The sequence below is a fragment of the Fringilla coelebs genome (genome assembly GCF_963513975.1).
Source record: "Fringilla coelebs genome assembly, chromosome: 30".
Lineage (NCBI taxonomy): Eukaryota > Metazoa > Chordata > Aves > Passeriformes > Fringillidae > Fringilla > Fringilla coelebs.
Window position 1 is genome coordinate 360,788 of NC_140056.1, and position 11,895 is coordinate 372,682.

General features: G+C 68.7%; 1 protein-coding gene across 1 annotated transcript; it reads left to right on the plus strand.

The window, feature by feature from the left end:
- The first annotated feature begins 2,569 nt into the window (after positions 1 to 2,569).
- Positions 2,570 to 6,978, plus strand: TESPA1 (thymocyte expressed, positive selection associated 1). Its single transcript, XM_084223470.1, has 11 exons — positions 2,570 to 2,583; positions 3,445 to 3,654; positions 3,737 to 3,779; positions 4,252 to 4,292; positions 4,376 to 4,429; positions 4,622 to 4,658; positions 4,739 to 4,852; positions 4,930 to 5,138; positions 5,416 to 6,074; positions 6,352 to 6,454; positions 6,606 to 6,978. Exons 2-11 carry the CDS (start codon positions 3,459 to 3,461, stop codon positions 6,674 to 6,676), a joined length of 1,527 nt encoding a protein of 508 aa, XP_084079596.1. The 5' UTR covers positions 2,570 to 2,583; positions 3,445 to 3,458; the 3' UTR covers positions 6,677 to 6,978.
- The last annotated feature ends 4,917 nt before the right edge of the window (positions 6,979 to 11,895 follow it).

An 11,895-nucleotide genomic window follows, 5' to 3' on the forward strand; every position in this document is an offset into this window, starting at 1 on the left:
GCGGGGGGGGGTGCCCGGGGGGGCCGCCCGAGCCCCGCCGTGCCCCCCCCCGCCAGCACCGGGGGTCCCGGGGGGCACCGGGGCAGCGCGGGCATCCCGGGGGTGCCGGGGGTGGGATAAAGGTGTGCTGGTTTTGGGGGGGGGGGTCCCCAGCTCTGAGGGGGGGGAGGCAGATGGACCCCCCCCTTCTTCCCCAAAGTCCGGCGTGACGCCCCCAGCCCCATCCCGGGGTACGCCGGGAATTTTTGGTGGGAGAGGCCCCCCCGACCCCCCCCCCCGCCCGAGGGAACGGGGGGGGATGGGATGAGGGGATACGGGGGGGCTGTGCTGAACCGGGAACCCCCCCGCGGCTGCCAGCGAGGGCCAACGGCCACGCCCCGGTGGCACTGCGGGTCCCTCGGCCAGGCCAGGCCATGGGGACACCCTGGGGACATCCTTGGGACCCCCTTGGGGACATCCTTGGGGACAGCCGTGTGCGGGATGTGACGGGGGCACAGACGGGGCCGTTCTCCCGCTCCCAGCCCGGGCCAGGCCGCCGGGATCTGTCCAGGGTGGTGTCCGTCCTTCCCGGGGACACGTCTGTCCTTCCCGGGAACGTGTCCATCCCTCCCGGGGATCTGTCCATGCCTCCCGGAGATCTGTCCATCCTTCTTGGGGATGTGTCCATCCTTCCAGGGCTCTTCCCATCCTCCAAGGAATATTCTCATCCTCCCCAGGAATATTCCCGTCCTTCCCAGGGCTCTTCCCGTCCTCCCCGGGGTTATTCCCGTTCCTCCCGGGGTTATTCCCGTTCCCCTGAGGGTGTTCCCGTTCCCCTGAGGGTGTTCCCGTTCCCCCCGGGGTTATTCCCATTCCCCCCGGGGTTATTCCCGTTCCCCTGAGGGTGTTCCCGTTCCCCCCGGGGTTATTCCCGTTCCCCCCGGGGTTGTTCCCGTCCCTCCCGGGGTTATTCCCGTTCCCCCCGGGGTTGTTCCCGTCCCTCCCGGGGTTATTCCCGTCCCCCCCGGGGTTATTCCCGTTCCCCTGAGGGTGTTCCCGTTCCCCCCGGGGTTATTCCCGTTCCCCCCAGGGTGTTCCCGTTCCCCCCGGGGTTATTCCCGTTCCTCCCGGGATTATTCCCATTCCCCCCCGGGTTATTCCCGTCCCTCCCGGGGTGTTCCCGTTCCCCCCCCGGTTCCCGCCCCCCCGCCCGGGCCGGGCTGAAGGATCGCTTAATTCGGGGCTTTATCCACAAACACTCCCGGGCTAAAAATATCCCGAGGCGCGGGCGCGGCGCTCCCGGCCCGGAGCTGCTTTGCCTTTTTTGACGGGATCGCGGCCGGGGCAGCGCCCGGGGCTCGAGCCACTGTCCCTGGTGGCACCTGAGCCTCGGGGACACAGCCCTGGGGACCGAGGCGCTGGGCTGTGCGGGTCCCGGGCATCCCAGGGCCTGAGGGTCCAGCTCCGAGAGCTCCAGCTGCTGGGGGCCCAAACTCCTGGAGATCCCGGCTTGTGGAGATTCCAGCTCCGGGGAATTCCAGCTCCAGGGAATTCCAGCTCCAGGGAATTCCAGCCCCTTGGGGACCCTTTGGAATGGGTGAGGAGCCAGAGGTGGCACCTCTGTGGCCGTGAGGTGAGTGCTGTCCCCCTGCTGGGGGTGTCCCTGTCACCCTGCGCTGTCCCCCACGCTGGGGATGTCTCTGTCACCCTGCCCCTGTCACCCTGCTGGGGATGTCCCTGTCACCCTGTGCTGCCCCTCTGGCATCAGAGCTGCCATCCCAGCTCGGAAAAAACCTGCCAGGGAAAGCCCCTCCTTGTCACCCAGCAAACCCGGGGTGGCTTCACCGTCACCCCCTTCCCTTGGGAAGGTCAGGGACCCTTTGGGAGCGTTGGGGACACCTTGGGACAATCAGGGACCCTTTGGGAGGGTTGGGGACACCTTGGGACAATCAGGGACCCTTTGGGAAGGTTGGGGACGCTTTAGGACAATCAGGAGCCCCTTGGGAAGGTTGGGGACACCTCAGGAAGATCAGAGACCCTTTGGGAAGGTTGGGGACACCTTGGGACAATCAGGGACCCTTTGGGAGGGTTGGGGACACCTTGCGACAATCAGGGATCTTTTAGGAAAGTTGGGGACACCTTGAGAAGGTTGAGGACACCTTGGGACAATCAGGGACCCCTTGGGAAGGTTGGGGACGCTTTAGGACAATCAGGGGCCCCTTGGGAAGATCAGGGACCCCGCGGGAGGGCCGGGGACCCCTCGGGAGGGGCCAGGGGTGCCCGGGCTGTCCCCAGCCCCCGCCGGTGCGGCACGGAGCTTTTCTCGCGGCGGGGGCGGATGTGGGGCAACGTTTGAGCTTTGGGCTGTTGATTTTTTTTTAATTTCCTCTTCCAAGCTGATGAGTTTCCTCCCGCTCCGCTGACGACGGATGGGGGCCGGGCGGGGCGCCGGGGGGGCAGGAGGCGGCTGCCCACGGGCCCCGGCCGGGCACAGGGAGCTGCCCAGGCAGCCCCGGAGCCGGTCAGTGCGAGGGGTCTGGGATGGGGGATTGGGGATTTGGGATGGGGGCTGCAGGGGGAGCTGCCCAGGCAGCCCCGGAGCCGGTCAGTGCGAGGGGTCTGGGATGGGGGATTGGGGATGGGGGATTTGGGATGGGGGATTTGGGATGGGGGCTGCAGGGGGGGCTGCCCAGGCAGCCCTGGAGCTGGTCAGTGCCGAGGGGTCTGGGATGGGGGATTTGAGGATTTGGGGATTTGGGGACTTGGGGATGGAGGGAAGGGACGGGGCCGTGGGGGTGACGGGGGCACCAAGAGAGGCGATTCAAGCACCCGGAGCCGATGGGAAACCCAGCGGGAGGAGCAGGTGGGGAGAGGAGGATGAGGAGGATGAGGAGCATGAGGAGGATGAGGAGGATGAGGAGGATGAGCAGGATGAGCAGAATGGGGCTGGGGGTGCTCTGGGACACGAGCGCTGGCGGGGACCCCCACCCACATTCCCTGTGCCAGGCCCAGCCGGGGGGTCGGGATGGGCACAGGGGGGGTCACGGCACCTCCTGGATCCGGGGGTCCCGGGGGTCCCGAGGGGATTCCCGGCCACGTGCCCCGGGGGATTGAGGTGAGGTGGCCTCGATGAGGAGCCCCGGGGGATCCGTGCCCCTCTCTCCGCCTCGTGGGCAGCTCCACGCGTTTATCTCGGCCCCGCATCCCTTCCGCCCCTCCGGCAGCTCCGGCAGCTCCGGCCCCGTCCCACTCCGCCCCTCGGCGCCCTTTGGCACCCGGGAGGAACAACCGGGATGCCCCGAGCCCACCCCGAACAGCCCCGAGCCCACCTTGGGATGTCCCAAGCCCATCCTGAACTGCCCCGAGCCCACCCTGAACTGCCCCGACTCAACCCTGCCATGCCCGTGGAGCCCCCCGTGGCTCCCCCCCCACCCTCCGGTCCCTCACGTCCCTCCTGTCCCCCAGGGACCCCCCCGGCCATGGAGGGACCCTCGGTGCTCGGCCCCTCCTCGTGGCAGAGGCGCCTCGCGTGGGCCCGGCAGAGCCGGGGCTGGCGAGGCCCCGAGGGCGAGCGGGAGCAGGAGGAGGAGGAGGAGGAGGAAGAGGAGCAGGAGCAGGAGGAGGCCGCTGTCCCCTGGGAGACGCCCCCGCAGCGGGACCGCGCTGTCCTGGAAGGTCAGGGCCACCCTGGGGCACGGGGGGACCCCCGGGCTGGGTCCCCTCACCGGGTCCCCTCAGGGCCTCTGTGTCCCCCCAGGTGGCCTCTGCTGCAGGGTCCGGACGTGGCTGCGGGACTGCGGGTGAGGGGGGACCCCCGGGGGTCACCGGGGTCACAGCCCCCTCCCAGGGGATTTGGGGAGGGGGCGAGGCTCTGGTTTGGCCCTTCCGGGAGCTGCACATGGCGGGGGGGGGGGGGGGGGGGGTGGGACAGCGACGTGTGACCCCCACGCGGCCACACCGGGATGTCCCCAGGGCTGGGCGGGGGTGGTGGCACCTTCCCCCCGCGCCGCCTTGGGGGTCTCAGGGGTCTGGGGTCCCTGGGGTTGGGGATGTGCCGAGGAGACCCGAAAAGGAGCAAAGCCACCGTGTCCCCGCCTGTGCCCTGCGTGTCCCTGTCCCCACCCCGCCGTGCTCTGCTGTCCTGCGCCACCTCCGGTGCCCCGGGACGGGCCGGGGGCTCAGGCTGGGCTCGGGGTCGGGCTCGGGGGCCGTGACCGGGGCCGTGCCCGGGGCCGTGACCGGGGCCGTGACCGGGGCCGTGCTCTGGCGCAGGGCGGCAGCGCTGGACGAGCCGGGATCGCGGGGACCCTGCGGTACGTCAGCCTTGTCCCCTCCCTGTCCCGGTGGCCCTGGGGGTCCCCGGGCTGTCGCGGAGTGTCGCCTCCCTCTCTCGCAGAGTGTGGCAGCAGCGGGACGAGCCTCGAGGACGAGCTGAGCCTGGGAGCTGAAGGTACCGCCCCCGCCGGGGGTCCCCGCGGTGTCACCGCCACCCCCCGAGGGGACACGGGGCTGGGGACAGCCACCATCAGCTCCTCCAGGAGGGGTCCGGTGTGGCGGGGCTGTCCCCAAGCTCTGTGTCCCCCGGGGCTGTGACAAGAGCGGGACGAGTCACCCCCTGCTGCCCCCCCGCTCCTTTTTCCAGCTCTGCTGCTCCCGGGGACCCCGCAGGCCGCGGGCAGGTGAGATTTGGGGTTCGGGGGAGGCTGGGGGGGGACACTGTCCCTGTGTGTCCTGCTGGCACTGTCCCCTCCCCATGTAGGAGTCAGTGGGACCGGCGGCTCAGGCCTGGGGACAGCACGGCCTCCAGTGTCCCCTCCAGTGTCCCCTCCAGTGTCCCCTCCGGTGTCCCCTCCGGTGTCCCCAGCAGCCCCAGGTAGGGGCGGGCCGCTCGGGGATCGGTGTCGCGCCGGTGTCGCCCCGCGGGGCTGAGGCGGGGCTGTCCCCCCGCAGCCTGGCCGCCGTGCTGGCCTGGTGGCAGTCGGACGCCGAGGAGATCCTGCACAACCTGGGCTTCGTGGGCAGCGACCCGGGGGTCGCGTCCCGGGTCCCCCCCCGCTTCTTCTCGGGCCCGTCCCGCGCCAGCGGCATCGACCTCGGGCTCTTCCTGCGGGCCCAAGCGCGGCGCCTGGAGCTGGAGGATCCCTGCCTGCTGCTGGCCAGTGCGTGCCACCGCTGTCCCCGCTGTCCCCGCTGTCCCCGGCCCGCCAGCGGCCCTCTGGGGGGGATGGGAAACGCTCGCGTGCCTCAGTTTCCCCGGGCGGGAATCGGAGGGTCACCCCGAGCCCTCCGAGCTGTGGGGTGGGACGCACTAACCGCTCCCATCGGCGGTGGGAAATCGCTGCCGTGCCTCAGTTTCCCCAGGCGGGAGCTGGGGAGACCCTCCCAGTCCCCCCCCAGGCCCCCCCGAGCCCCCTGACCCCCCGATGTCGCCCCCAGGTCGCTTCCAGCAGGTCCAGGCCCTGGCTGCCACCGCCGACGCTTTCTTCTGCCTCTACTCCTACGTGTCGCGGACCCCCCTGCAGCGCATCGCCCCGCCCCGGCCCTGTCGCGACATCCCCGACAGCGCCGAGCCCCGCGGGCCGCGGCCCGGGGAGCGCCTGAAGCGCGCGGTGTCCTCGCTGTGCCTCTACACGGGGGGGGGACGCCCCGGCGACATCCCTCGGGGGGCCCGGGGGGCGACCCCCGGCCCCCGCAGCGCCCCGGGCCCGGGGGTGGCCCCCGAGGGCTGCCGGGGGGACGGCGACACGGACACGGGGCGGTGGTGGCTGTCCCCGAGGCCACCCCGTGTGGGGACAGCTCGGGGACACCCCGAGCGCTCCTGTCCCCACGGCCGGGGGGTCTGGGGGCGCGGGGGGGCTTCGTGCCCGGCGACGGCAGCGCGGGGGGACACAGGGGACCCGTGGGGCCATGTCACCGTGTCCCCGCACGCCAGCAGGGTGGCGGTCACCCCCCAGCGACCCCCGGGCCTCGGCTCTTGGTGCCACCCGGGGGACACCGCGAGGGCCGGGGGACACCGCGCCGGGCTGCAGCCCCCCGGGAGGGTCCCCTCGCCCCCCGACCCCCGAGGAGCGGCGGAGTCCTTCGAGCTGGAGGAGGTGAGGAGGAGGAGGAGGGGGAGGAAGGGCCCGCCCGGCTGGCGCGGGGAAGGAGCTGGAGCGGGAAATGTCCCCGGAGCTTCGCCGGCTTTTAAGGTTTAAATGATTCAGAGCTCGGGCGGAGCCGGCCCGGGGGGAGCGCGGTCACCTCCCCCCGCGGGCACCGGCACGCACAGCCCGGCCCGGTCACGCGTGGGGACACGAGGGACGGCCCAGGCCGTGCCACACCTTTGTCACGGCAGCGGCGACACGCTCAGCCCCGCACCCACCGCCGCAGGTGCCGAGCGAGGAGGAGGAGGAGGAGGATGATGATGAGGATGATGATGATGCCCCCGAGGAAGCCGCCCAGTCCCCCCATCCCTTCATGAGGACCCGAAGGAGTGAGTTGGGGTCTTCCCCACCCTCCTGGGGGGCACGGGCTGCCCGGTGGCACCGTGTCCCCCCCGTGGCCCCCCCGTGGCCCCCCCGTGGCCCCCCGTGTCCCCACCTGTCCCCCCCATGTCCCCACCTGTCCCCCCGTGTCCCCCGCAGGTTCCCTGCCCCACGGGCGCTCCGACAGCAGCGGCTTCGGGGAGGAGCCGCTCCCGGCCCCGACTGCGTGACCTGAGGCCACCTCCGGAGGACGCGTGGCCTCGGCCGGGTGTCCCACGGACGTTTTGGACACGCGTGTGACACGTGTGCGTGTGTGTGTGCGTGTGTGGGTGCACGTGTGGGTGTTTGGCACAGGAAAACCTCCGGACTTGGGATTTTGCCCCATTTTTTTGTCCCTCCCTCGTCCCCTCAGGGCCTACAGCAGGGACGTGTCCCCAGCCCTTGGGGACGTGTCCCCAGCCCTTGGAGACGTCACTTGCACTTTGGTTGGTCACACTAGAGGGGGGTGAGGACACAATAAAGTCCCCCAGGAGATGGCGGTGGCCGTGTCCGTGCTGGGGGGGTGGGATCATGCCCAGCCCCCACCCAGGGGACAGGGGCCGGTCCTGCGTCACCCCAGGACCTCGGCAAGGAGCCACCACGGTCCCTTTGTGGCCGGGCCGCCGCTGTCCCCGTCCTGGCCGCCCCCCGGGACCCTCGGGGCGCCAGGGTGGCACCGGCTGCAGCTCCTGGGAAAGGGAAGTCCCGGAGGATCAACAGCCCCGGGGCTTCCCCATGGAGAGCGGCCAGGCCGGGATCATCCGGGATTATCCCGCGGCCCCTCCGGCACCGGGGCTGCATCCCAAATCCCGGGGGAGGGACCCGTCCCACCGGGACCGCATCCCAAATCCCGGGGGAGGGTCCTGTCCCACCGGGGCCGCATCCCAAATCCCGGGGGAGGGTCCTGTCCCACCGGGGCCGCATCCCAAATCCCGGGGGAGGGTCCCGTCCCACCGGGGCTGCATCCCTAATCCCGGGGGAGGGTCCCGTCCCACCGGGGCCGCATCCCAAATCCCGGGGGGGTGGCCTGGGATGGAGCCGGCTGGTCTGGGTTCACTGAGGACAGGGTGGGACCCCACCCCGGGGTGTGGCCGGGACCCCCCGGTGCCGGGACCCCCCAGTGCCAGCCCCAGCCCGGTTCCCATCCCGGCTCCCATTCCCTGCCCCGGCTCTGCCCGGGCCTGGCTCGGCCCAGAAATAAACCCGGGATTAGCTGGGAGAGCCTGCAGGGGCTGTGGACACCTCTGGGAGAGCCTCGGTGGGCAGAGCTGAGCTCAGGGAGCACCCCTGGGGATGTCACCAACCTCTGGGACAGCCGGGGCCTGTCCCATCCCACCCAGAACCAGGCTGGGACAGGGATGGGGTCGGGGACACACTGGGACATCTTCCTCGGCTCTCCATGGAGAGACCAGCAGCTCCAGCACATTTCATGGACACCTTGGAGCCCTCGGTGCTTCCCAGGAGGGTTTTAGGGGGATTCTGGGGCCATTTAGGATTAATTAATCCTCTAGGATGGGGAACTTCTGGGTGCTGGTGCAGCACAAAGAGGCTCCTCTTGCCGTGAGGCGTTTGGGGATTAACTCCCTGATCCAGGATTCCAATTCCCTGCTGGGGGCTCTGGCTCTGCCTCCCGGATCTGGCTGCCCCAAATCCCTGCCCGGGGCACGGCTGGGCTCTCCTCGCCCTCCTCTTCCCACCGGGAATGAACGGGGCTCTCTGAGCCACCAGGAACAGGCAGGAAGGTGCCACAAATCCTCCCTCGGGCACTGGGATGATGGAAAACACCCAGGATTCATCCCCCGGCTCGGCAGCCAAGAGGAAGGATGTGGCCAAGCCGTGGGAGCCGCTTCCCACGGGGAGCAGGAGCTGCTGGGGGGGCAGGGAAGGAGTGGGGGGAGCTGCCAGCAGGGCCCCGTGTCCTACATTTGGGGCTGGCTTTGCTGCGGGGGGTTCTCTGTCCCTACGGCGCCACGTCCTGCCCCATCCATCCCCAGCTCCATCCCCAGGGGCAGCACGTCCTGCCCCATCCCCACTCACGGCCGTCCCCTCTCCATCCCCAGTTCCATCCATGTCCAGCCCCTCTCCGTCCCCAGTTCCATCCCCATCCCTAATTCCATCCCCATTTCCATCCATGTCCATCCCCTCTCCGTCCCCAATTCCATCCCCAATTCCATCCCCAATTCCATCCCCAATTCCATCCCCAGTTCCATCCCCAATTCCATCCTCAATTCCATCCCCATCCCAAATTCCATCCCCAGTTCCATCCATGTCCAGCCCCTCTCCGTTCCCAATTCCATCCCCAATTCCATCCCCAATTCCATCCCCAAATTCCATCCCCAATTCCATCCCCAATCCCATCCCCATTCCCATCCCATTTCTCTCCTCATCCTCCATCCCATTCCTCAGCCCCATTCCCACCCCACACCCACGCCCCTTCCCTCTGTCCCTCCATCCCCTCTGTGCCTCCATCCCCTCTGTCCCTCAACCCCCGTGTCCCCTCAACCCCCATGTCCCCAAATGTCCCCTCCCGTCCTTTCCCCATCAGGTGCCTGAAAATCCAGTGCTGCAGGGTGTGGGGGCCTGGGAGGGCGTGTGGGGTGTCCAGGGGTGTCCTGGGGGACTCTGGGGTGCCCAGAGTGGGATCCACGGAGCTCTGGAGGGGTCAGGAATTGCTCCGGGCTGGGGCTGGGCTGGCCCGGGGGGGCTGGGGGCTAATCCGGGCTAATCCCGCCCTGGCACGGGCACCTGCCCACACCTGGAAAATCCCCACGTGCCCCAGCCCTGCCCCGGTCCCTTCATAAAGGGCAGAGCCCCCGTGCCCGGCTCATCCCCGGCTCTCCCGGCCGCGATCCCGCCCGTGCCCGGCTCATCCCCGGCTCTCCCGGCCGCGATCCCGCCCGTGCCCGGCTCATCCCCGGCTCTCCCGGCTGCGTCTGATCCGTGCCCGCAATCGCCGCGATGCTGAAGCTCTGGGCAGCGCTGCTGCTGGCCGGGCTCGCCGGCAGCCTGGCCTCTGCCCGTGAGCCGGGGACTCGGGGTGGCACTGGGGTGGCAGCGGGGTGGCAGCGGGGTGGCAGCGGGGTGGCACTGGGGTGGCGGCGTGGGGGGTCCCGGTGGGTGCAGGAGGGAGGTCAGGGTGCCCGGAGTGTCCCCAGACAGGGGAGGGGTCCTGGGGCTCCCAACCCCCACCCAGGCGGGCGATGCCACCTCTCCTCTTCCTCCCGCAGGCCCCGTGGAGGAGCCGAGTTCAGAGGGGCTCCTGGCGGAGCTCGGCAACCTGCTGGACCCCAATGAGGAACCCCTGGACCTGCTGGACCCCGATGAGAAACCCCAAGAGCTGCCGGGGCTGCTGCTGGACCCTGAGGAGGAACCCGAGAAACCCCAGGAACTGCTGGGGCTGCTGCTGGACCCCGAGGAGGAACCCGAGAAACCCCAAGAGCTGCCAGGGCTGCTGCTGGACCCCGAGGAGGAACCCGAGGAGGTGAATTTTCCTGAGCTGAGCCCTGTAAAACCCGAGGAACTCGAAGAGAGCCCCGAGGAGGAACCCGAGGAACCCGAGGAGAGCCCAGAGGAATCCGAGGATCCTGAAGAGAGCCCAGAGGAGCCTGAGGAACCCGAAGAGAGTCCTGAGGAATCTGAGGAACCCGAAGAGAGCCCTGAGGAATCCGAGGAACCCGAAGAGAGCCTGGAGGAACCCGAAGAGAGCCCCGAGGAGCCCGAGGATCCCGAAGAGAGTCCTGAAGAGTCTGAAGATCCTGAGGAGAGTCCAGAGGAGTCAGAGGATCCCGAAGAGAGCCCTGAGGAATCTGAGGATCCTGAAGAGAGCCCGGAGGAGCCTGAGGAACCCGAAGGGAGTCCTGAGGAATCTGAGGAGAGCCCAGAGGAGCCCGAGGATCCTGAAGAGAGCCCAGAGGAGCCTGAGGAACCCGAAGAGAGTCCTGAGGAATCTGAGGATCCTGAAGAGAGCCTGGAGGAACCCGAAGAGAGCCCCGAGGAGCCCGAGGATCCCGAAGAGAGTCCTGAAGAGTCTGAAGATCCTGAAGAGAGCCCAGAGGAATCAGAGGAACCTGAAGCGAGCCCAGAGGAGCCTGAGGAACCCGAGGAGAGCCCAGAGGAGTCCGAGGAACCCGAAGAGAGCCCTGAGGAGCCTGAGGAACCCGAGGAGAGCCCAGAGGAGTCCGAGGATCCTGAAGCGAGTCCTGAAGAGTCCGAGGATCCTGAAGAGAGCCCAGAGGAGTCAGAAGATCCTGAAGAGAGCCCGGAGGAGCCTGAGGAACCCGAAGAGAGCCCAGAGGAGTCCGAGGATCCTGAAGCGAGCCCAGAGGAGTCAGAAGATCCTGAAGAGAGCCCGGAGGAGCCTGAGGAACCCGAAGAGAGCCCTGAGGAGCCTGAGGAACCCGAGGAGAGCCCTGAGGAGCCTGAGGAACCCGAGGAGAGCCCTGAGGAGCCTGAGGATCCTGAAGAGAGCCCAGAGGAACCCGAGGATCCCGAGGAGAGCCCTGAAGAGTCCGAGGATCCTGAAGAGAGCCCAGAGGAGTCAGAAGATCCTGAAGAGAGCCCAGAGGAGCCTGAGGAACCTGAGGAGAGCCCTGAAGAGTCCGAGGATCCTGAGGAGAGCCCTGAAGAGTCTGAAGATCCTGAAGAGAGCCCTGAGGAGTCAGAGGATTCTGAAGAGAGCTCTGAAGAGTTGGAAGATCCTGAAGAGAGCCCAGAGGAATCGGAGGATCCTGAAGAGAGCCCTGAGGAGCCTGAGGAACCCGAGGAGAGCCCGGAGGAATCGGAGGATCCTGAGGAGAGCCCGGAGGAGCCTGAGGAGCCCGAAGAGAGCCCTGAGGAATCCGAGGAACCCGAGGAGAGCCCTGAGGAATCTGAGGATCCCGAAGAGGACTCTGAGCAGTCCGAGGAGCTCAGTGTGGATCCGAGTGTCCTGATGGACCTGGCAAACAAACTGAAAGGTTTGCAAGTCCCCCAAAACCCCTGGACCCCCCAGGGAAGGGCAGATCTGGTTTGGGACCCTCTAAATCCCCTCAGACCCCCCAGGGAAGGGCAGATCTGGTTTGGGATCCCCTAAATCCTCCCGGACCCCCCAGGGAAGGGCAGATCTGGTTTGGGATCCCCTAAATCCTCCCGGACCCCCCAGGGAAGGGCAGATCTTTGGGTTCTGTCTCTGTTCCAAGGCGGGGTTGGTGCTGCCGGGTCAGGTTGTTCCCGAGGGTTGGGAACGATCCCGAATCCCTGTCCCGGCTCCGAGGGGGAGGGAACGGGCGGGTCAGACCCCCCGAGGCACAGACGGAGCCGGGATCGGGACGGTGACACCGCCGGGGCGTCACACGGGGCTCAGGACATGCCGGGTGTCACTGCCACCGCTTTGGGTGGGCGGGGGACCCCGAGGAGGGGGCGAGGAGCCCCT

Excerpts from the sequence above, each read along its gene's own strand:
- TESPA1 (XM_084223470.1), top strand. The coding sequence starts at position 3,459 with ATGGAGGGACCCTCGGTGCTCGGCCCCTCCTCGTGGCAGAGGCGCCTC. Across the intron at positions 4,293-4,375 it reads GGGATCGCGGGGACCCTGCG|AGTGTGGCAGCAGCGGGACG; the intron begins GTACGTCAGCCT and ends CCTCTCTCGCAG. Across the intron at positions 4,853-4,929 it reads GGTGTCCCCAGCAGCCCCAG|CCTGGCCGCCGTGCTGGCCT; the intron begins GTAGGGGCGGGC and ends GTCCCCCCGCAG.